This window comes from Talpa occidentalis, unplaced genomic scaffold (genome assembly GCF_014898055.3).
Source record: "Talpa occidentalis isolate TD23 unplaced genomic scaffold, MPIMG_talOcc4v2.1 talOcc4.13, whole genome shotgun sequence".
Taxonomy (NCBI): domain Eukaryota; kingdom Metazoa; phylum Chordata; class Mammalia; order Eulipotyphla; family Talpidae; genus Talpa; species Talpa occidentalis.
This window is the reverse complement of record NW_023601322.1, coordinates 72,859,783-72,885,756: the sequence shown is the minus strand read 5'-3', so window position 1 is coordinate 72,885,756 and position 25,974 is coordinate 72,859,783. Positions and strand designations below refer to the sequence as shown.

The following is a 25,974-nucleotide window of genomic DNA, read 5'->3' as shown; positions in this document are numbered from 1 at the left end:
AGGGAAGAGACCTCTGTCTTAAATGGGATTTCTATCCACCCCAGATTTTACTGATTTGAGGAGTACTTAACATCTGCCTACGGATATGCTCTCCTCTGCTAATCTGTTTCTGTCTGAAATTCCCACACTGCTGTAGGATCCTGGGCCTCAAGAAGCCTTCACGAGTGCATTGAAGGCATGGTTATAAGAGGGGCACCCTATTTAAACCATTGACACTCGTTAGCACATAACCATGGTCTGGAATAACGGGTCAGAGAAGGTCAGATAAGTGCCCCTACGTTTCCCTATGAGAAGTTTCAGATATGCACAAAAGTAGAGGTAATAATATGATAATAGAGCTCCATGTATCTACTGCCTGGCTTCAACTAATATCAGAAGCAACCTTGTCTGATCCAGACCCCACTCCTCTCATCTCCATTTTCAAGCAAGTTTAAAGCAAATAACAGATATTTCCATATTTAAATACTCCTGTATGTATCTTTAAAAAATAAGGATTCTTCAAGAATTACTACATCACATCTTAAAAATGAACACAAATTGGGGTGGGGGGGCATAAAAAAAAGAACACAAATTTCCCAGCATCATCCAGTTTCTAGTCAGACGTCAAATTACCCTTATTTTCCTAACTGTCCTTCTAGTGGTTTATTACAGTTTACTCTGAGCATTCTAAGCAGGAATTAAAGGATGGCACTTTTTTTGCTAATAAATCTCTTCTGACTTTTTTAGTTTTTAGGTTTTAATTTATAACAGCTCCCTCCTTTGAAATTGTTCTCCTTTTTGGTGGTGGTGTGGAGAATGGGTCTTTTTAAATTACTATTGCTATTTAACAAACCATCCAACCTTAGTGACATAAAAGCAAGCACTAACTTTTTGTGTCTGTGGATGCTAAGTGTCAGGAATACAGAAAGGTCACAGTGGGCATGACTTCTCTCAAATCCAAACTGCCTGGAACTTTAGCTGGGAAGATTCAAAGTGTAGTGGTGACTTCACAAATGGGAGCTACAAGCATCCAACACCTGTTTACTCACATGTCTGGTATGAGCCTGAAGGACTCAGAAACCAGAACTGTTGACCAGGGCACCTACATGTGGCCTTTCCATTTGGTGTGGCTTCCTCCCAGCGTGGCAGAATCAAGACAGTTAAAGCTTCTTACATGGTAGCACAGGGCTCCATGTGCATGTGTTCTAGTCAACAAGCTGGATGCAGTGTTACTTTTTATGACCTAACCTCGGAAATCACAGTGTCAGTTTTGCTGCATTCTGTTGGTTGCAAACAAATCCCAAGCTCACTCAGACAACACAAGGGTGTGCCTGAGGCCAAGACAAAGGGCCTAGGCATTCCCTGGCTCACTTTGTCTTAGAGGTGGCAGAGAAACATCTTCTCCCTAATGTCATCACAGGACACAGGTAAAGTGCCTGACCTGATAGCCAAAGGGCAGCAGCTCTAGGTGGCTTTGCCACAATTGGTGGAAATTTGGCCCTGACTCAACCTGTTCAAGGTCACCTGAACAGGCTAGGATTCAACCACCCGAGACAACTCATTTAAACCGGTCAGTTTGGGGCCTTCCTGGTGGTGCAGGCGGTTGAGCGCAGCGCTATGAAGCTGTCCGCAGCCTCTGCAGTGCTGGTTCAATCCCCACTGGCCATGGAGATACCCTCATGGCGTGGCAGACTTCTCCTGTCTCACCCACTGCTCCCCTCAGCAGTGTATTTCCTCAGTCTGCCTGTTATGTTTCCCGCTCTGTCTCTGGTGAATCCTCTCACCCTCTCATATATCTGGCCTGTGCCCCAGTTCTTGTATAGATAAAAATAAATCTTTTAAAAAAAATTGGTCAGTTTTAAAATCCATCACAGATTCTTAGGGGCCATTCAGGTACATCTAAATCCTCTTAAAATAACTGTGTGTGTGGACATAAATGAAACACTCAAGTTATAAAGTTGTTCCTCATTTTCATGCTGATGTTGTCTTAGATATCAAATGAGGCCAGTCTCCATGAGAAGTTCCATAAGAAGTCAAAGACTTAATTTATGATTTTTCAGGAATCAATGGAATTTTCAGGAGATTTGGGGAAAGAAAGGCAATCCTAGAAAAAATAAATCAATTACTATACATATTTCTGGAGTGTATGTGTGGATTTAGAACTACAGGTCAGAACGTATAATAAGCCTGAATAACAGTAAATGACACAAGGATGTGAGCCACACTGAATACCAAAGTCATTACTGTTACTGTGTGTAATAAGCAGGAGATGGACTTTGAAACAATGCACAGGAACATAGCATCAGTTGTGTGTGGTAACAAATATCAGGGTCTGGAAAATACTGAGCACTGAGTGGGCCGGTGACATAAAAGAAAACATAATGCAAGCTTGAAGAAAGAGAAACACAAATTTAAATCTGGAGATGCCAGCCACATGACAATGAAGATCCAGAAACTGGGCCTCCATAGTGGCACAGGGGCTAAGTCTCACCACTATCACGGTTGTGGCCTGAGTTTGATCCCCCACCAGGGTGCTAAACCACACATGGCACAACAGATCTCTGCTGTCTCGCCCGCTGCTCACCTCGGCAGTGTATTTCAGTCAGTCTGCCTGTTCTGTTCCCCACTCTGTCTCTGGTGAATCCTCTCACCCCCGCACCTCTGGCCTATACCCCAGTTCTATGCATAAATAAAATAATCTTTTTAAAAAAATGTAGAGTTGAATTGTGACAGAGCATATTAAAACAACAACAACAACAAAAAGATCCGGAAACTACAAATGACCTGGCCTGGCTCACACACAACAAAGGACACACCATCCAGAGGGTCCTCACTTCTCTCAGGGCTCCATCATCACGTCATCCACTTCAGAGTCCTAGAACTTGGATATTCCCACAATATCTCTTGGTTAGATCTCCCTACTTCTTAGGCATTATTAACTTGACTTGTCAATGTTCCCTTCAAAGAGGTCTGAAGCGGCTTCTGTTCATTGTGAATTCAGAGCCAGCATTGCCCCCTGTTGTATCAGCCTGGCTTCTGCTCTTCTATCATGAAGAATTATGGAAACCAAGGGAAGATTTTAAATGTTTTCACCACAAACCAGAAATGGTAATTATGTGACATTGTGCAGGTGTGAGCTAAGGCTATGGTGGGAATCATTTGGCAGGGTACAAGTATGACAAATCAACACTTTGTGCAACTTAAACTTATACAATGTTATATATGTCAATTATATCCCAATGAAGCTGGAGGAGAAAATGAAGGATACCAGAGCTGGCTCATGTATGTTGCTCACTGCCAAGTTCTGAGATTTAGATTTGGATGCTCAGGCTACCCTGCCTACCTTTACTACTACTTGATTCCAAGTCTAAGGTATGCTATGTTAATGTATGCATTTCTTCATTAGACTTAAAGATATATTTCTTCTGAGAGATTTAAAGCTCAAAAAATTTTCAATAACCAGTTACTTAATAATGATCAAGAAGTTACTGTCATCAGATGACTAATCAAGAATAAATGGACTCAATTAAGGCAAGGCAGGTATGACTTGGCTCCTGAGGAAGACTTTGACAAAAGAGGAAACACAGGCTGGACAGGGTCACAGGCAGGAGGACAGGAACTCCATCTCATTCCAGGTCCCTTCAAGGAACAGAGAGCAGGCATAGTCTGGACTTGAGGCTTGCCTGCTTACAGGCAGGGAAAGGCCAAATCTCCTTTTAGATATGGTAACACTTCAGAAGAGTGGCTAGAGCTCCTCCTGCAAGCAGAACATTTCATTCTTAACATTGCGGGGGGGCGGGGGGGGAACAAAACACCCTATCCCAAGAGGAAAAAGAAGGGCTAAGAGCCTGTCAAAGATCCCTAAAACCCAGATTACTGGCTATTTCTGGCCTCCAGAACCCCTGGAGGGTGGGCCTATTCACTATTCATTTTCTTAAGTGATTTTTAGCAGGCCAAGGGAAGGGGAATCTTAATGTCAATTAAGTGGAAGAAATTTTCAAATAATCAAATCAGACTTACTGTTGTATCAAAGCCACCTTTGCCAATCATCCATGCAAAAGGATAGCACAAAAGGTTTCTTCTAAAAGAAACTAACTGGAGGTATGAACAATGCCAGACAAAGAAGACACTAGATTATACCAGTAAAGTGTGAAAAGGTCCATGCTGACAACAGCAACTCCCCAGCCCTTCTCAGCTGGGGTCCCTCATGAGAAAGTTTCCTTCTATCATCTCAACGAACAGCTAGGGGATCCTAGCTCTGCATACCAGGCTTCTTAAGCCACGGTGAATCTACTTTACTTCCTCCTTTATTTCTTAATCAAGAGCATAGTTCCAGTTTCAGTGTGGAGGCCACTGAGAGCAAATGATGTCACTTCTCACCTCAGTTAATCTTAGTAGATTGCTTAAGAGGTAAGTCAATCTCCCTAAATTTCTTTTAGAAAACCCAAACTAGAAAGCATAGCTCTTTCACTAGACACTCAAACTATTCTTGGATTCCTAGCAGACTAAGTTTTTCAAAACAAACCTCTAAGGCACAACTCCAGGACTTGAGTGAGAGTGGGAACCTGGCCAGTACTACTGAGAATGGCCCTACTGCCTAATTATATAACCTGGAGCAAGTCCCTGTGCACCCAGGACCTTTAGGTAACCTTTAAAATGATGCTAGGGCCTCCCTGATGACACAAGGGGTTAAGTCTCAGCACTATGAAGCAATCTTCAGCCACTGCAGCACGAGTTCAATCCCTAGCCAGGGAGCTAACCCACATGGCTCAGCAGACCTCTCCTGTCTCGCCCACTGCTCCCCTCAGCAGTGTATTTCAGTGGATCTGCCTATTCTGTTCCCCACTCTGTCTCTGGTAAATCCTCTCACCCCCTGCACCTCTGGCCTATACCCCAGCTCTTGTATGCAAAAATAAATAAATCTTAACATAAAATGATACTATGACCTTTGTCAACAACGCACATTTTCTAGAACTCTATGTCGAAAAAGGAAAAGAGACTGTAATTATTCTGTGGAAAATTTCTGACAGCAATTTCACTCCTCAGAAGAAATAGAACTACGTTGGAGTCACACCAAAAAGACACAGACCCCGGTTTGTGGGAATAGCTACCAGAAGACAGGTCCATAACCCACACTGCTTCGGAATACATCTTGAACAACCACTGGGTCACTGAAAAACATGGCTGTCCAGAAAGAAAAAGAAAAATACCGGATGGTCTCACTCACAGCAGGAATATAGAAAACTTAAATAAGGGACCAGGAGAAGAATAACTATAAGAAAGTGAAAATCAAAATCAACAAACAATTATGAACCAGAGACACTCTATAGGGAGCGGGGGGTGGGGAGGGGAGGGATTGGGGTCAAAATAAGGGGGTTGCAATTGTATGGGGAATATAAAAATAAAATTTATAATTAAAAAAAAAAAACCATGGCTCTCATTAGCATGTTTGTTTCCCTCCTTTTCTCCTCTCCTTTCTCCATCCTGAGATCAGAGGTTATTTCTGTTTTACTGGAAAAAAACATTTCCCCCTAGTATCAGAGAAAATGGTAGTGACTGAACTGAATGCAGGTGTTTCTGAGTTCTCACATATAAACCAACATTTAGATAATAATCACCATCCCTTTTCAAGCCTTTTGAAAAATACTGGCTTACACTGTTTGATCACTTATCTTTTACATTTTATCATTCTCCAGAAATCATAGCACTCAGGGCCATGGATGAGGGACTGGTAATATGGACAGTCCCGCCATGATGAGATTACTAATCTAATGGCAGAGACAAGTCAGAGGAGAAAAAGTTCTGATAAAGCGCACAGGAAAATGCATAAGAAACTAATGATAGGGCCTCTCCAGTGGAGCAGCAGGTTGAGCGCAGCGCTGTGAGGCTGTCCGCAGCCTCTGCAGTGCCAGTTCAATTCCCGGCCTGCCAGGGAGATTCCCACATGGTGGGGCAGACCTCTCCTGTCTCGCCTGCTGCTCCCCTCAGCAGTGTCTTTGGTCCGTCTGCCTGTTCTGCTCCCCACTCTGTCTCTGGTGAATCCTCTCACCCTCCCGCGCATCTGGCCTGTTCTTGTATAAATAAATAAATACAGAACCCCAGTTCTTGTATAAATAAATAGATCTTTAAAAAAAAGAAACTAATGATAAAGTTAGTCTAAGCTTGAAGACAGCTGACATACTGAACTGTGTACTATGCCTTAAGAAATTACTGAGCATGCACATTTTTTCTAGAAATAGCTCATCGTATTTTTTTCACTGCAATACTTAGAGTCTAAACATGGCTAATTTTACCCTCTATATAAAAAGTGACCATTTACGAATTAAGTATAATTTCAAAGATACACCAAGGTTGGCCTTTTGGAAAGCTAACAATTATCACTAACTTCTACAGCAAAAAAGTATAATGCATGCTCATTATCCAGCTTCAACAAGCTATCAACTTATGGCCATTAGTTTATCTGCACGTCCACCAACTCAGAAGCAACACTCCAGAAACAACAATCTATGAGAGTTTTCCTAGTCTGTGCTGTTTTGAAGTAAATTCTAAGCATTATATAATTTCATCTATAAATACTCAATATGCATCTCTAGGAGATGCATCTAGGAGATGCATTTTCACATGATCATTCCCACACTTGAAATTAATACTGTCATAATATCCAGGTGATCATGTTTTAGGCAGCAAATGAGAAATACTGACCAATGAAGAGAGGTGGACTATTGCCATTCCCACATGTCTGGATGTATTTCTAGCTTTCCTGAAGAGAGCTCAGAAACTTCGGGATGAGATCTCCTGGTCAACTGGATTTTTACTATTTGTTTCTTCTGCATTTCAGGGTGGGGAATCACAGGGATGAAATCCCTAGGAAAGGAAAATTAGAGAGCCTGCTTCCTCATGAGTGATTCCCTTTGGACAGAGGAGGCTCTGTGTAATTAGACAATGTCATGGTGTCACATGTCTCCTCATAGCTATACACACAGCTCAGGAATGTGAGTGGTGAGCACCATGGGCAAGGGAACTACTTGTAGATTGCAACAGAAGCAACATCCTATGAGAGTTTTCCAAAGCTGAATTCTATTGGATATTGTTTCTTTGGAAATATTTTAGGAATTTGTTGGGCATATTGTTAAGTGGCATTCATAGGGTTAGAAGAGAACATAGAATTATGTAAAAAAAAAAAAAAAGTTTTCACTTCAAGGGATATATACATATTCTCCATATGTCTTAGTAATGATTGACTGGCAAGTGTTCCTTTAAGAATATTACATATGGGGCCTCCCCGGTGGCGAGCGGTTGAGCGCTGGGTTGCGAGGCTGCCTGCAGCCTCTGCAGCGCCAATTCGATCCCTGGCTGCTCCCCGGCCACCAGAGGAGGGTCCCACATGGCGCGCAGACCTCTCCTGCCGCCTGCTGCTCCCCTCAGCAGTGTACTTTGGTCCTTCTGCCTGTTCTGCTCCCTGCTCTGGCTCTGGTGAATTCTCTCACCCTCCCTCCCTCCCGCACTTCTGACTATACCCAGTGCTTGTATAAATAAATAAATAAATAAATAAAAATAAATAAATAAATAAATAAATCTTAAAAAAAAAAAAAGAATCTTACATATGGGCCTCCCTGGTGGCGAAAGGGGTTAAGCACAGCACTCTGAAGCAATCCACAGCCTTTGCAGCACGAGTTCGATCCCCGGCCAGCCAGGGAGCAACCCACATGGCAAAGTAGACCTCTCCTGTCTTGCCCGCAGCTCCACACAGCAGTGTATTTCAGTCAATCTGCCTGTTCTGTTCCTCACTCTGTCTCTGGTGAATCCTCTTACCCCCCACATCTCTGGCCTGTACCCCAGCTTTTGTATGCATAAACAAATCTTTAAAAAATATATTACATATAAGCATAGTTTGGATGCAGTTCCTAAGGATTTAATGCAAAAAATTTCAAAACTAATTCCTATTTTTTTCCAACTCTCTACTGATTTTATTAATTGTAATAAGTCATTTACAGACATTTTTGCCATCATCTAATTCAGACTTCTCCCAACAAAGGTAGTTAAGGTAAATAATAGATTTCTAGCAACTGAGCCTAACAAGTAAATTCTGTTTATAGTTCAAACAAAAAATAAAATGAAAAAGCTAAAACAACTTATTTAGGCTCTTCAGTCAGAGAATGTTTTCCTTGTGAAGAATCAATGTACCACAAACCAGGATTGCTGGATTTGAGTGAATATACACACCAATCTTTTACCTACTTCAAATTTCAGACTTCATAGCTTCCATCATATAAATTTTGCCTTTTATTAAAGATTTCTGCACAGACTTCATAGCTTCTGTGGGCAGATTCACATTTTCACTTACTGTTTGCATTCATTTCTTCTCTGCACTCACCTTTCTCTATTGGCAAGTTTACTTGGAGCTGCTGTATCTTGTGAGGGCTTTGGTGCCCTTAGACATGACGTGCTTAGCCAGTTCCCGGGCACAGCAGGCACACTGCTGACTGGCTCTCCCAGGAGGTGATGGTCTAGTGCCTATAATGTGCCAAGTGGAGCACTGTCGAGGAGTTCATGACACCCATGGCCTTAGAGGAGACGTGGTGTCGCTGGACCTGCTTCTGCACCTTGTACCTGTGGACGGAGAAGCTCTCCTGTGGGTGCGTTTGTGCGTCTGTCTTCCACACCCAAGTGACCCTTTCTGGAGCCCTTCTTCACAGTGATGGCCGACTTGGTGGGTTCAAGCATAGCATTGTCATGACAGTATAGCAAAAACCTCCCAAGTACTATTTTAAAAGCTTTCAAAAAGATTACATTTGGTAAATCTAATCCTTTATGCTCTAATTTATATTCCTTGTGAGTCTCGACTTTTAAACACGTTTTGTTTTTGTTTTTCTTAAATGAAGCAATCCCGAATAGGCTTGCAGAAGGAAGTCACATATTCTGAGCGCTATCGTGCCCTTTCACTCCTGCACTACTATGGCAATAGCCACCTAACTGGTTTTTATGCCTTTCATCCCACCCCTTCACAATGAGTTGTCTTCCTAAAGCAACTGTACTAGTCCTGCCACTTCCCGAATGCTTCTTAATGCTTAATTTAATGCTTCTAGCACCTCCCCCAGCACCCCCAATTCCTTAGCATAATAGTCCAAGTTCTCTGAGATTTATCCCTGACTTACTGGAACCACCACATCTCCCACTTCTCTCCACTCTCCATATTCTCTATTCTCCAGCCATATCAACTACTAAATGTTTTTAGAACATGGTCCATGTTTTTCCAAATATTGAACCATTGACTTCATTTCCTAGAATAAGCAACAGCATAGTTAGTTCAGGGTTTAAGAGCATACCCTCAGGGCCTCCCCGGTGGCGCAGTGGGTTGAGTGCTGTGCTTGAAGCTGTCCGCAGCTTCTGCAGCGCCGGTTCGAATCCCAGCCAGGCAGGGAGATTCCCACATGGCGCAGGAGACCTCTCCTGCCTTGCGCGCTGCTCCCCTCAGCAGTGTCTTTGGTCTGTCTGCCTGTTCTGCTCCCCACTCTGTCTGGTGAATTCTCTCACCCTCCCACACCTCTGACTATACCCCAGTTCATGTATAAATAAATAAATCTTAAAAAAAAAAAAAAAGCATACCCTGCATGTCAGACTGGATTGAATACTGTCTCTGTTACCTGCTAGCTATATGGTTTTTTTTTTTTTTTTTTTTGCTATATGGTTTTGATAAAATCATTTTTCTGGCTCAGTCACAAGTTTTTCAGCCCTGAAATTGGAATAACCATGGAGTTTTCAAGAAGATTTGGTTGAATTAAGTATGTAAAAGGTTTAGCACATTGCCTGGCACATAATAAACATCTAACATATGACAGCTCTAATTTCAGTCTAAGGGCCATCTATTCGTCAAGAGACACCATCTCTTGTAGCTGGAAGGGATCATGCTCAGCAAAATAAGCCAGAAAGAAAAAGAAAAATATCAGATGGTCTCACTCATAGCAGGAATTTAGAAAACCTAAATAAGGGACCAGGAAAAAAACTAATTGTAATAAAGTAAAGATCAAAATCAACAAGCAACTACAAACCAGAGACACACTACAGGGTGCAGGGAGGAAAGGAGGGATTAGGGTCAAAATAAGGGGGGGGGTGGGAATTGTTTGGGGAGTATAACCAAGATGAAAATGCATACATCGTGCAAAAATGAAAAATGAGGGCCTCCCCGGTGGCGCAGCGGTTGAGCGCTGGGTTGCGAAGCTGTCAGCAGCTTCTGCAGCGCCGGCTTGATCCCCGGCTGATCCCCGGCTGCTCCCCGGCCTCCGGAGGAGGGTCCACATGGAGGAGGGTCCCACATGGCGCGCAGACCTCTCCTGCCGCCCGCTGCTCCTCTCAGCAGTGTACTTTGGTCCTTCTGCCTGCTCTGCTCCCTGCTCCGGCTCTGGTGAATTCTCTCACCCTCCCGCGCTTCTGACTGTACCCAGTGCTTGTATAAATAAATAAATAAATCTTTAAAAAAAAAAAAGAAAAATGATGTAAAAAATATATAAAATAAAATGAATTAAAACAATTTTAAAAAAATCATCTCTCCTTCCTCTAGGAGCTGGCAGAGCATTCATACCTCTCTCTACACTACTTTCTGTCTTATACTATTATTTAGATACACATCTTCTCTGTTCTGCCAAATCCCTGCCACATACTAGATGCTCTGAGGAAGACAGGAAAAATAGAAGACAGGAAAAATTTGGTTAGTTGCCATTCAATCTAATTAGCAAACAGACACTGGCAATGCATACAATTCACCAATGTTTGTTGAATAAAGCTGTGACGATTATGATATCCTGTTTCACTGAGGTTCTCTTTTATAGAAGAATCTCAAAGTATAAGCTACAAGTTAACCCAGGGACCATTTTCCCTATTACTAAACAAAATTTACAACTTGAGAGGAAATATAGTGAAATATCATTGAACACGGCTGAGTTTAGGGGACTATCAAGGAAAAAGTAATAACAGTACACTGTTAGATTCAAACTTCATGATCAAACTACAACCTCCTCTGCTCCCAAAACCTTTTGCCAAAATATATACACTAAGTTTTGGATCTACAATATGTTACAGGGTGAGAAAGAACTTCTAGCCTACTTTTCCTGATGGTACTGTTGTAATGTGCATTCTTGGTGTATCTGTAATTCAAGGGCTGAGCAGATGGTGAAGGCTGCATGTCCATGCTGCATCCTCTAGCCCTGCCTATTGGTAGTCAGGACCACGAGGTCAGTGACTACCACTGGGTTTCAGCTGCAGAGAGCCAGCCGTCCTCACTGCTAAAAGAGTCCTCCTACTAAATGATGCATTAGGCCAGTGCCAGGTCGTCAGTGTCAACAAAACCTCAAGTGAGACTGCTCAGGCTGCTGCCTCACCCACATACCAGAAGATGACAGGACACCCCCTCCCAGAACAGGAAACAATGCAGCTGGGCGGCATATTTTGACCTTGTGAACTGGGCACATGCCATTAAGATGGCTCCTCAGGAAATAATTGCTTTGAGTAGCAGAGAAAGAGGAGTGGCTTGTTCTTCTGAGCATAGCTGACCACTCCCTTTCTCCTGTCACCCTTCACTCCAGGCTGGCTAGACCCCGTGACCTGTGGCAGGGCTAGGCCTGTTTCCTCTCTGTCTCCACAGGACTAGCTCTGCAGGGAACTGTGAGAGAGGAGGTTTTTTTTTCAATCAAACGATGGGCGGCTTCATGTTTCTGCAAATACTTTCAAAAGTCAGATGTATGATCAAACAATGTGCTTAAATGTATTAAGGACAGTTAGTTCTCAGAAAGCTAAAAATATTATAAAATTCCTCATCACATTTCATATTTTGTTACACTATCAAACAATATATTTCCAGCATTTGCAGATATCCTCACCTGCTTTTCTTCACAACTGAATATGTCATCTGGGGCAAGAGGAAGAGTCCAGATGAAAGTAAGGATTCGTTGCTCTTCGCGCCCCTAGTACTTGTCTTTGTCTCAATGGTACCACATTCGTGAGTGGTGATACTAGCCACTAGCCTTGGCAGCCTCGTTTTCCACTTCGACTTATTCTTATTTTTATAAAAAAGCAAATCAAATATTTAAATGGTCACACAAGCAGGACTGTGCCAATGAGAACAACACTTTGAAGAGTACTGCCTGGTGGGCCTGGCAGAGGACAGCAGACCGCAACAGCCCAAATGTTTGATGAGATCCTCAATATAAGACAGGAGGACAAAGGCCCTGTTGTAAGTACAGTGAGTGTAAGTCAGCTGTGGGAGAGGAAAAGGTCGGTGGGTCTGTTAAAACTACCTTTGTGTAGTGCCTTACAGGTCACTTCTACTTCCATGGACATGATCTCATCTGGCCATCACCTCACTCTTTCGTCTCATCCTACACTCGTCCTCAGTTTCAAGGAAGAACAAGGATAGTAAGATGATGACAATCAGTATTTGCTTAGCATGAATTATTAGCCAACAAAGAAGTATTATTTCTATCTTCCTTGATATGGTAAATACTCAGTCAACCGCATAGTCATCTAACGGGGTGTTAAGAGGAAAGGTATGTTATAGGAGTTTTTTACACAAGGTCTATTAAAAGGACATAAAACAGCATTATCACAGAGTTAAGTGCTGATCAGTGATGTACACAGCAGGTGTCTGTGGAAATGGCTGCTGGTTTCTCTAAGCCACCTGCATCCAGGGAGTGAGCCTTTCGCTCTGTGGCCCACACATGTTCAGCAGATCTTCACTCAAACCCGATTGGTGATTAAAATTAAACAAAAATTATAACAGAGACTTGATTCAAATTACAAATTTATAATGAGTCTTGCTGACTGAATAGGTAAAAGTTTATACTTTGTCCTCCTTTTCAAATGTCTTGGCTATTCTTAGCCCATATGAAATTTAGAATGAAGTTGTTAAGGTTCATTTTTTTAAAAGGTACAAGCAAATGCTGCTGGGATGTTATTAAAATTTATGAAGAGCTAACATATTTAAATATTTAACGCCTATTGGTGAGGTAGTTGTAAGACTCCTTAACTTCTTACTGATTTTTTTTTAAAGATTTATTTATTTTTATACAAGAGCTGGGGTACAGGCCACAGGCACGGGAGGGTGAGAGGATTCACCAGAGACAGAGTAAGGAACAGAACAGGCAGGCTGACTGAAGTACACTGCTGAGGGGAGCAGCGGGCGCGACAGAAAAGGTCTGCACACCATGTGGGATTCTCGCCCGCACGGCTGGGATTGAACCCACACTGCCGAGGCTTCGGACAGCTTCACAGCACGGCGCTCAACCGCCTGTGCCACCAGTGAGGCCCAACTTCTTACTGATTTTTTAATACATTCACTAATATATTTGTGGTAGGATTTTTGTAGATTCATTTTTCACATTAAGGAAATTCCCTTCCATTCCTAATTTTTAAAATTTTCTTACATCAGGGGCCTCCCTGGTGGCGCAAGGGGTTAAGCACCGCACTATTAAGCAATCCACAGCCTCTGCAGCAGGAGTTCAATCCCCCGCTGGCCAGGGAGCAACCCACATGGCGAAGCAGACTTCTCCTGTATACAAACACTGAGTCATTATGCTATATACCTGAAACTAAAATAATGTTCTGTATATTTCTATTTCAATAAAAAAAAATGAAACAGACAAATTGCTGGCAAAATTTATCAAGAAAAAATGAGAAAACACAAATGCTAGTATTGATAATGAAAATGGGAACATCACTATAAATCCTACAGGCTTTATAACCACATTTATAAGATAATAAGAGGATATTATGAAAAATTTTATGCTGATAAATTTGAAAATGTAAGTGAAATGGACAAATTCCTAGGAAAATAAAGGTTATAAAAGCTGATATAAGGAGCAGCACAAAAATTTTAGTGGGCTCTAATTTTAAATAAAGTGAGTCCATCATCATATTTTTCCCAATACTGTTGCTGCCAACAACATCACACCAGCACCTTGGATTCTAATGAAGAAAGACAAGCCAAATTAATTTAGGGGAAGTTTGGATTCCATCATCTAGAATTACCACTAGATATCTGATAACAACAAACTCATCCAGGTACAAAAATTTTGATGTGTTTTGCCAATGCAAGAAGGACAGAAGTTCCAGAGGACACTGGCCTTATGGAGAAGTTTTCTAGATTCATTTCAAAACCTCAGGTGGTACCATAGACCAGGTCCTAGTCCATATCAAATAGCTGTATTCTCAGCTCAAGGCCAATGTAAACCATCTTTTTGAGAATATATTACTGATGCTTACATTTGCAACAATCATGCATTCAGGTTTGCGATCTGCAGTTTCAGCTATTCTCCCACTTATTTCTTCCTCATTTCTCTTCCTGATAAAATTAATGGCCCCCAGGTACCCCCCATCATCATGCACAAGTAGGGCCATTGTAACAGTGATGTGTGTTATCACCACTGAAGAATCATACATTATATTTGAATTTCTAGTTTTATCTGACAGAGTTTATGTGGTACCTGCACAGGTTACCAAATGGTTACAAGCATTAGAAGTACAGGGCCTCCCCTGGTGGCACAGCGGTTGAGCACTGGGCTGCGAAGCTGCCTGCAGCTTCTGCAGCACCGGTTTGATCCCGGGCCGGCATGTGAGGGTCCCACATGGCACGCAGACCTCTCCTGCTGCGCCCGCTGCTCCCCTCAGCCATGTATTTCGTCAGTCTGCCTGTTCTGTTCCCCGCTCTGGCTCTGGTGAATTCTCTCACCCTCCTGTACTTCTGACTGTACCCAGTGCTTGTATAAATAAATAAATAAATAAATAAATAAATAAATAAATAAATAAATAAATATTTTTTAAAAAAAGAATTAGAAGTACAAATTCCAATGCAAGTAATTGAGAGTAATAATAAATGCAGCCATTCCTACTTCAGGCCTTGGTTCCTGGTCTTGGTGAAATACGTCACCCTCTCATTCCTATTGGGAACTGAGCATTCTATAGAGCCCTTTGATTTAATGTCTAGTCTGCATTCTGAAGATTGGCCCATCATCTTCCCATAAGACTGCATCTGAGCTATCACTTTAGCTCTATTTTAAAATAGTTGGTCCAGGATTCTATGAGGCTGGCTGCTTTAGGATGGCAATGTATGTGATACTACCAGTGACTCTCATGACTAGGGGATACTCCCACACCTCCTTCAGTCTGAAGTGGGTGGATGCTGTGCTCTTGAATTCCTGTGTGAATCAGGGTTTCTGGAAGGCCAGGCTACTGAGAATCTGCAGGCAGGAAAGCACAGTCATAATTCAGATAGGTATATATCTCTATGAGGATGGAATCCTTAGCCCTTTAAGGATAGAAGAAACCTGATATACGAGAGCTGCCATTAAGTAGCCAGATGGTCTCCACAGTGAAAAGTGCATGTCAATGACTCAGCATTTGTCTCTTGCTGTAGTTTTCAGCGTACAAGTTTTGCATCTCCTTTCACCAGGGTATTTTTAATGGTTTTGATGAATGATGAATTTCCTGGGTCCCCCTATGGAACCTCATCGTGTGATTGGTTTCCTCTTCTTACTTATATAATACATTTATTCTAGCATGCCTACTTTTTTTTTTTTAAGATTTTATTTATATATATGAGAGCTGGGGTACAGTCCAGAGATGCGGGGGGTGAGAGGATTCACCAGAGACAGAGTAAGGAACAGAACAGGCAGACTGATTGAAGTACACTGCTGAGGGGAGCAGCGAGCGTCATAGGAGAGGTCTCCTGCGCCATGTGGGTTGCTCCCTGGCTGGCCAGGTATCGAACTTGTGCTGCAGAGGCTGCGGATTGCTTCATAGTGCAGTGCTTAACCCCTTGCGCCACCAGGGAGGCCCCTGCGTTTCTCAGTCTCTTAATTCCTCCCTCTGCCACCTGTAAGAGCAACTTGGAAATTTCTGTTTCCCTGAGAGTTGGCCATAGCCATTTTGAGGCTTCTGAAAGCCACTTTCCCAGCCCTGCAGTTAATTTGCCACATCCCCTAAGGTCCTTGCTGGGGTATTAAATCTCATGTTCTGAGAAGGTGACCCAAAGTCAATGAATTCTTGCTTATCGAGGCATACATTCCAGTCCCTTTGATCAAACAAGCAAAAAAATTAATTCCGTGGGTATTTCTTTAGCTCCTTTTGGTAAGCCAGATAATTCTTGCAATTCTTTTGGTGTAAGATAGTTACACTCCCTGCAGTTTGAGCTGTTAGAGGTGCATTTTCATGGCTGCCCACATACACAAATTAGTATTCAAAGGCTGGAAAGAAACCATGCAGATTTCTAAGTTCCTTCTCTATATAAATTTCTCTTCTCAGTAGTCTGCCTTGAAAATTCTACCCACCCTGGTCCCTAAACATCTATTCCTACCTCATCAGCTCAGTAAAACTGCCAGGTTTTCCTTGGATCACTCTCAGCCTGTGCTGTGATCTAAAAATTGCCCTAAATAGAAAGCCTTTGTCGTCATAGTGATTGCTTCATTCATTTTTCCTCTCTCAGGTATCAGTCCTGGGCTGCCTTTTTGCCCATTGTCTACACAGTTGTTTGATATTTGTTCTTCATTATCTTAGCAAGTGACTACAATAGAACAAAACTTTTCATTTATTAAGATTTTAATACAAATTACTACTTTCATTACTTCTCTGATAATGCTAACTCTAAGGAAGAAAACAGTTTTTATTCCAGGCATTCATGTGCTCAGTTAAAAATCAGGGATTTTATTATAAAACAAGAAGCAGAGAATAGATTTTGAGAGAGAATTATTTATTTATTTATTTTTAAACTGATGGTGTAGTTCTTATTTATTTATTTGTTTGTTTGTTTGTTTATTTATACAAGCACTGGGTACAGTCAGAAGCACGGGAGGGTGAGAGAATTCACCAGAGCCAGAGCAGGGAGCAGAACAGGCAGAAGGACCGAAGTACACTGCTGAGGGGAGCAGCAGGCAGAAGGAGAGGTCTGTGCGCCATGTGGGACCCTCCTCTGGTGGCCGGGGAGCAGCCAGGAATCGAACCAGCACTGCAGAGGCTGCGGGCAGCCTCGCAACCCAGCGCTCAACCGCTGCACCACCAGGGAGGCCCGAGAGATAATTATTGATCTGCCTCAGTATTACAGGTTTACAGCAATTTTCTCTTTGTCTTTGGGAGATATTGTTCGAACCATATTGAACTATCATTGTGCTATTGACAAGTCAGCTGTTATTCCACTATTCACTAGAATGATCAGTCTTTTTCTTTAACAGCTTTCATTTTTAACTTTCCTAGAATTCTGTACTTTCATGATGAGGTGTCTGAGAAAAGGTTTCATTTTAGCTCTTCTGAGTTCGCTGGGATTCCTGAATCTGAGGATGCCTGCTTTTATCAATTCTGGAAAATTATCAGCTATTATTTCTTGAATAGTGCCCTCTTTCATTTTTTTCTATTTCCTTCTTTTGGAATTATGATTAGTTATATGTTAGAATTTCTTACACTTCACTCATGTCTTTTAATTCCTATTTTATCATTTCCATCTTCCTGGGCTGTAATGTGGCAAATTTTTAGATCTGATTTTTCACTTTACTAATCCTTTCTTCAGTTCTGTCTAATTCACAATTTGGCCAGTCCACTAGGATTCCAATTTCAATCATTACATTTTTATTTCTAGATTTTTCTATTTTGTTCTTTTTCCACACCAGCCTGGTAATTTTTGATAGTCTCTTGTTTTTTAATAATATAATCAATAGTCTCTTTGCAGGTAGCAAATAATCCTTTATATTAAGTATTTGACAAGTTTCATTTATAAAGTCTTTGCAGGTTGATTGTTGGCTTTCTGCAAATTTTCACTCTGGTAGCTTATTCTTTTGTGTTTGTGATTTTTTTTTAAAGATGTATTTATTTATGCATACAAGAGCTGGGGTGTAGGCCAGAGTTTCAGGGGTGGTGGTGAGAGGACTCACCAGGTATAGAGTGGAGAGCAAAACAGGTGGATTGACTGAAATACACTGCTAAAGGGAGCAGTGGGTGAGACAGGAGAGGTCTGCTGCGCCATATGGGTTAGCTCCCTGGCTGGGGATCGAACTTGTGCTGCAGTGGCTATGGATTGCTTCATAGTGCTAAAACTTAATCCCTTGCGTCACCAGGAAGTCATCCTGTTTGTGATTTTTTAATACTGAGGTCATGTTCACAGGGAATTCCTCTGGGGAAATTCTTCAAGACCCTGGTTAAAAATACATTCCTCCAGGGCTTCCCCGGTGGTGCAGTGCGTTGAGCACAGTGCTGTGGAGCTGTCCGTAGCCTCTGCAATGAGGGTTCGGCCAGGGAGAATCCCACATGGCACAGCAGACTTATCCTGTCGAGCCCGCTGCTCCCCTCAGCAGTGTATTTCAGAAGATCTGCCTGTTCTGCTCCCTGCTCTGTCTCTGGTGAATCCTCTCACCCTCCCGCGCTCCTGGCTTGTACCCAAGCTCTTGTATAAAAATAATAAATAAATCTTAAAAAAAAAAAGTACATTCCTCCAGAAAGGCTGTGGATGTGTTTTTGCCAGACAGCTGGTTTCACTACTTATCCAGTAGCAATATATCAAATATATATTTAATAAATATTAGAAACTTGGGGTTTTCATATCACACATGTACTGTGAATTCTGACACCAAGCCTATATGAAGGAAGGTTATAAATTCTCAGTGGAAAGGTTGCTGGGTTTTTTCTCCCAATCTAGAGCCAATGACAAGACATATAAATTTCCCTACAATCTCTCTTTGAGGGGTAGATTTTTTTTCCCTCCAAATTCACTCTTTAAAAAGAGTACTGGGCCTCCCTGATGGTGCAGCTGTTGAACGCTGAGTTGCGAAGCTGCCTGCAGCCTCTGCAGCATGGGTTAGATCCCCGCCAGGCGAGGGTCCCACATGGCGCGCGACAGACCTCTCCTGCCGCCCGCTGCTCCCCTCATCAGTGTAGTTCGTCATTCTGCCTGCTCTGCTCTCCCCTCTGACTCTGGTGAATTCTCTCACCCTCCCGCACTTCTGACTGTACCCAGCGTTTGTATAAATAAATAAATAAATAAAATCTTTTAAAAAAAAAAAGAGTACTACTGGGTTGAAGTTTAGCACTATGAAGCTATTTGCAGCCACTGTGGCATGAGATCAATCCCCAGCCAGGGAGCTGACCCACATGGTGCAGCAGACCTCTCTTATCTCCTCTGCTGCTCCCCTCAGCAGTGTATTTCAGTGTATTTCAATCTGCCTGTTCTGCTCCCCACTCTCTCTGGTGAATCCTCCCACCACCACCAGTCCCCGCACCTCTGACCTACACCCCAGCTCTTTAAATCAAAAAAAAAAAAAAAAAAAAAGAGTACTGCTTTTTAAGGACTCAGTCTTATGTGCAGTTTCCAAAAGCAACTTTCCACCTTGCTTAGGTCCTAGACTTTACCTCCCTGTAACTGAGTGACCTATTTAAAACCAATTTTCTACATCACCAGTAATTTTGGCCTTTTTTTTTTAAAGATTTATTTATTTATGGTCCTAGACTTTACCTCCCTGTAACTGAGTGACCTATTTAAAACCAATTTTCTACATCACCAGTAATTTTGGCCTTTTTTTTTTTTAAAGATTTATTTATTTATGCATACAAGAACTGGGGTACAGGCCAGAGATGCGGGGGGTGAGAGGATTCACCAGAGACAGAGTGGGGAATAGAACAGGCAGACTGACTGAAATACACTGCTGAGGGGAGCAGTGGGAGAGACAGGAGAGGTCTGCTTCGCCATGTGGGCTGCTCTCCTGCCGGCCGGGGATTGAACTCGTGCTGCAGAGGCTGCGGACTGCTTCATAGTGCGGTGCTTAACCCCTTGTGCCACCAGGGAGACCCAATTTTAACCTTTGATGAGAGGTTTTGCATTTGAATTTTTTCAGGATATACAGCATATATATTGTCAGATAGCTAGTACACATACTGCCAGAAATGAAAAAGGAAATTTACTTTTAATCTTAGAAGGCTGGAACTCCAGAAGAGCTTCAACTATACCTTTGTAAGGCATATAGAATTGTGTTTTGAGTGTCTTAAAGTTTCAAAGAGGAACTGCAGCATGACACTACAAACTGCCAACCCAAAATTTCTTATGACAAGCTTGCTCATTGACAGCCATGCCTCAAATTTCTTTTGCCAATTGTTAACATCATTCATTGGTAGTAAGCCCCCAAACTACTAAAGTAATTCTGATTTAAATGACTTGTTCCATCACAAAAATCTGCAAAGAGCTGATGAGACTCAACAACAACAAAGAAAATAATCCAGTCAAAAAATGGGCAGAAGAGCTTAAAAGAAACTTCTCTGAAGAGGAAATGCAAATGGCCAACAGGCATATGAAAAAATGTTCAACATCACTTGTCATCAGGGAAATGCAAATCAAAACTACCATGAGATACCATCTTACACCAGTGAGAATGGCACATATTAAAAAAACTAGCAACAACAAATGTTGGCGAGGGTGTGGAGAAAAAGGAACTCTTCTGCACTGTTGGTGGGAGTGCAAACTGGTCCAACCACTGTGGAAAGCTGTATGGAGATTTCTGGACCTACTAAACATAGAGCTTCCATATGATCCAGCAATTCCACTCCTAGGTATTTACCCAAAGGACACAGAAACATCAATTCCAAAGAACACCTGCACCCCTATGTTTATAGCAGCACTGTTTACAATAGCTAAGCTTTGGAAACAACCCAAATGCCCAAAAATAGATGACTGGATCAAGAAGATGTGGTACATATATACCATGGAATATTACTCAGCATTCAAAAAAGATAAACACATGCAATTTGCAGCAACATGGATGGCGCTGGAAGGGATCATGCTCAGCGAAATAAGCCAAAAAGAAAAAGAAAAATACCGGATGGTCTCACTCATAGCAGGAATCTAGAAAACTTAAATAAGGGACCAGGAAAATGACTAACTATAAGAAAGTGAAAATCAAAATCAACAAAAAACTATGAACCAGAGACACTTTTAGGGGGGCGGGGGTGGGAGGGGAGGGATTGGGGTCAGAATGGGGGGGCTGCAATTGTATGGGGAATATAACAATAAAATTTATTAAAAAAAAAAAAACAAAACATAAAGCCAACATAAAAAAAAAAAAAATAAATAAATGACTTGTTCCATAAATATTAAGGTAGATAATTATATAAAGGCCCTAGGATGGTAAAGGCAACAAAGATATAAATTACAAGGTAACTAGCATCACAAAGCAGGATGTAAAACATATAGTACTTGTTTATGTGTTTTATATATATTATATATCTTATCATTTGTGTGTGTGTGTGTGTGTGTGTGTGAGAGAGAGAGAGAGAGAGAGAGAGATAAAGGGAATGTGGAGGAAAAGGAGACAAGGGAAGAGTTCCAATCATACTAAAGGCTCCATCAGCCTTACCATGAAAAATACAATTTTAGAAGATGGAAATATGTTAGAATGAATCAAGTAGACCTGATTTCCTGGATGGCTATCAGATATATGGAAACTGAAAAAGAGTCAAATTCATGCCAAATTTCAAGCCAGGAAAAACCATAGTACCGCTTTTAGAAATAAAATCTAGGTGGGAAGAGAAAGATGGTTTGGGTGAAATTAATCCAGTTTAGGTATGGAAAGTGAAGAAAAAGAAAAATGATAAAGTAGAAATATTAGCAAATATAGAGCATGGCGTGTCAGATAAATCTCAGGGTCAGAACAACAAATTTAGGAATGATACCCTTAGAGGTGGTGGTCATGCTGTTAAGAGCAGCACACTTCTCTCAAGGAAAACAGGAAGAGTGACGGACTTAAGAATGAACTTTAGAAAATGCAGACAGAGAAACAGATGAGAAGATAAATTATCAGGAGAGCAAGAGTTTTTTGAGGTGAGAAGAAAATGATAGGACAAAAAAGACAAGAGTGTATCAAGAAGAAAAAGATGATTTGCAGTATCAAATGTGAGCCCAAAATTAGGGAAAATAAGGACCTAAAGTCAGTGAATTTGACAATTGTAGGTAAATGGTGCCCATTAAAAGCAAGGCTTGATTACTGTGGTAAAACAAGCCAGACTCAATTTTTAATGGATCAAGTTTTTATTCTTCAAGATTTTTTTTTAAAGATTTATTTATTTATGCATACAAGAGCCGGGGTACAGGCCAGAGATACAGGGGGGTGAGAGGATTCACCAGAGGCAGAGTGGGGAACAGAACAGGCAGACTGACTGAAATACACTGCTGAGGGGAGCAGCGGGCAAGACAGGAGAGGTGTGCTGTGCCATGTGGGTTGCTCCCTGGCCGGCGGGGGATCAAACTCGTGCTACAGAGGCTGCAAATTGCTTCATAGTGCAGTGCTTAACCCCTGTGCCACCAGGAAGGCCTTATTCTTCAAGATCTTAAATGCATCCTGGTGCTTCGATCACTGTTGACTAATTTCAGTACCCATTCTTCCAAATGAAAGAAAATAAGTGCCACACAGTGGCAACCTATTAAGCTACCAGATGCAAGTCCTTCCACAAAGGATAATTCCACTTGTCAAAAACTGGAGCCAGGACTCCCAATGATCACGTAGAAGTTTACCCAACAGACAGACTTGACCTGGTTACTTGTCAATTTAACTGCCACTGCCTTTGCCTAATCCACTTCTCTGCATGAATTTTGGTGGCTACAAGAGACCAAAGTAATGGCAATCCTACCAGCTGGGGTATATTTAATAAGCCAATGTAGGCCTCTCTCTTGTATAGGCTCTTTCCAAAGTCTAGAAATTTTCTATTTGTATTTTTTAAAAAGATTTAATTTTTATCCGTACAATAGCTGGGTGTAGGGTAAATAAAAAGTATTAGGATTTTCTGCCCTCCTGCCATTAGGATTGATGATGGATGCTTGAGGTCCTGAATGCATGTCTGATGGCGGGCACCTGGAGTGGGGTGGGGGCATGCGTAAGTGGGTACACCTGTGCTGAGCGACTGGGCTTATAAGGGTGGCGTCACGGAGACACCAGAAGAATAAACGGGAGAGCAGAGAGAGAACCACAAGAGGAGAAGAGAACAAGGCCATCAGAGAACGCCAGAGAGCCCAGATAGAGTGAAGATTTGCTGGTGGCTGGGAGGCCTGCCAGCCTCCCGGCCCCCCAGCACTCCTGCCTGCCGTGTACCTGGTAAATCACAACAAAATCCTGCAAAAGCCACCGAGGGCTCCAGGACTCCTCCTTCACCTGTCTGCTTGGGTCACAGAGGTCCTGCTCTGTATCCTTCTGCCATTACACTGGGGTACAGGCCAGAGGTGCAGGAGGGTGAGAGGATTCAGCAGAGGCAGAGCGGGGAGCAGAATAGGCAGATGGACGGAAAGCACTGCTGAGGGGAGTAGCAGGCGAGACAGGAGAGGTCTGCCTCACCATATGGGATCTCTCTGGCCAGCCGGGAATCGAACCCATGCTGCAGAGGCTGCGGACAGCTTCACAGCGCTGTGCTCAAACTGCCGCAGCACCAGGGAGGCCCTATTTGTAATTTTTTATCGTTTTTCTCAAAAAAGTTCCCTTAGATTTAAAACTTTCAGGGTCCTGAGTCTTTTAAACCCGAATTTCCCTATATAACTCATCCTCTCAACACCCTAACAGCCATGTTTGTAACATCACCTTACTTGTCCTACTAATGCACAAAGACTGAGAAAATTCATTGAGGCCTCAAAAGATGTCTAGATTTGGTTTTCAAGGTGGATTAGAACTAGAATACTATTTATCTCCCCTTTGTCAAGGCAAAACTCTATAATGTGCTACTGAGTTTCTCAAAATTCTCTTAACTCTGTGTTTATTCTTATACTTAATGGAACATTTTATACCTGCAGAAAAGATAACTGATGTGTTTTTCACTCATACCAACTTCATATTTAAACAAATAAAGACCAACACACAGATAAACTCAATATTTCACAGATAGCATATAACAAAAATAGAAGAAACCTATAGACCTAATTTCTTTTTTTTTTTTTATTTTAAGAGTTTTAAGTTTTTTTTTTTTGTTGTTTGTTTTTTTTTTATAGAGGCATGTTTTATTTATTTATTTATTTGTTTGTTCATTTGTTTTGTTTATACATGCACTGGGTACAGTCAGAAGCGCGGGAGGGTGAGAGAATTCACCAGAGCCAGAGCGGGGAGCAGAACAGGCAGAAGGACCGAAGTACACTGCTGAGGGGAGCAGCGGGTGGCAGGAGAGGTCTGCGCACCATGTGGGACCCTCCTCCGGTGGCCGGGGAGCAGCCGGGAATCGAACCAGCGCCGCAGAGGCTGCGGGCAGCTTCGCAACCCAGCGCTCTACCGCTGCGCCACCGGGGAGGCCCTAGACCTAATTTCTTACCTAAGGGAATTACATCAGGAAAAACTCAGATATCTTGGGCTACAGTACAAAAATTAAAGACCAAAATTCTGCATCTATGAGGGAGATCCCAAAGACACTGTGACCAACTAAATTTCATCAATACAAATCCACTATGCCCAGTGTATGTTAAACCTTACCTCGGTAAGTTCTCATAGTATCTTAAAGAGATAAGCTATTTTTGTCCTCATTTTCCAGCTAAGAAAACTGAAGCAACAAAGCACCACATATTCCCAGTAAAGAAGTACTAAAGATCATGACGCAACTTGAGGAATCTGATAAAAAACTAATCTGGATTCTATTACATCATATGGCTTTGCATACAAAATCAAATATTCATTCAATAGATGTTTTCAAAAAGAAAGAAGCCCCACGAGTGTGTGCAGCTATGGTTTCATAAATATTCTGACACCAGCAGATACTCTGTTTGGAGCATAAAGAGAAATTGAAGGAACCAAATTTCCAAATTCAATTCTATCAAACAACAACCCAAGAAAGACTACTGATGGCAGAATTATTCCATAATATACATTGCTTTTAAAGCTTTTCATGAGGCATAAGATGCTTTTAACATTGTAATAATACTGTTCAATGTAATAATTACTAACCATAAAGAAATGACACAGTGATGTCTAAGAACTGCTGCCTGAAATGTGTATAAGTAATGTAGGGCTTAGTTTTAAATGTCCTAAGACGTTGGAATTATTCATCTAAGGACATCCAATTCCTAGCATGCCTATTTATTACATCTCTTACCTAGAGCAAAAAGTACTGCCCTATTAGAATCCCATCTTCACAAATGAGTCAGCCCAAAAGGGGACCAAATGGCTTATCCTCTTGTTAGGGCAGAAATTGGCTCCAGCTCCTGAGTATGCTGGACCCTGAGCTCCCTCTGGAGGAGGTTAGGTCTATTTGACTTCAAAGAAAACTTTACTCTTGGGCAAGAGAGGCATATAGGCTACATAATAGCTAGTAGATTTCTGCAACCTATATTCAGCTACCCAGAAAATGAAAACTAAATGTGAAGAGCAAGTATCCTAACCTAAAGTCCGTCTGAAAGTCAATCCAAGACAAGCTTCCTTTATCTTTTTGAGATATATATTTCACAGGATCATTTATTCTTTCAATATCGCATATATCCATCCAATTAAGCAAAGAAATCATCTCAGTTATTCTAAACCAAGAGAGCTCCTTGAGAAACTTGCATAATACTAAGACAGTATTACAAATTTCTCATTCTACAGTAATTACTAGTCATACTAATTTAAGATGGCTCTGGTCTCCTGACACACAGTGGCTAAAAAAATAGAAATATGGTAATTAGGAGAATCAAAAAATCTGACCCACATACAAGAACTCATTTTCAGTGAGCATTTCTTTCTTTTCACCCTTTCACTTGTCTTATCTGAATTTCCTACTTTCAAATTATTATTTTTTAAAGATTTATTTATTTATGCATACAAGAACTGGGGTACAGGCCAGAGGTGGTGGGGGGGGGGTGAGAGGATTCACCAGAGACAGAGTGGGAAACAGAACAGGCAGACTAACTGAAATACACTGCTGAGGGATGCAGTGGGTGAGTCAGGAGAGGTCTGCTGAGCCATGTGGATAACTCCCTGGCCAGGGATTGAACTCGTGCTGCAGTGGCTGCGGATAGCTTCATAGGTTGTGTTTTAACCC

The 25,974-nt window shown here is 41.8% G+C and overlaps 1 protein-coding gene across 8 annotated transcripts in view; it reads right to left on the bottom strand.

Annotated features, from left to right (window-relative positions):
• Nucleotides 1–25,974, bottom strand: part of CDKL3 (cyclin dependent kinase like 3) — a 98,654-nt gene that overhangs the window by 8,043 nt on the left and 64,637 nt on the right. Inside the window, exon 12 of one of the 8 annotated variants that reach the window (XM_037509318.1) lies at nt 8,130–8,589. The exons of 6 other annotated variants lie outside the window; for them this stretch is intronic. In XM_037509318.1, the coding sequence (XP_037365215.1) occupies nt 8,528–8,589 (62 nt within the window). In that variant the 3' untranslated portion in view covers nt 8,130–8,527. Of the gene's footprint in view, nt 1–8,129; nt 8,590–25,974 lie in introns of those variants that run through there. One more of the 8 variants, XM_054694393.1, reaches the window with a different exon arrangement.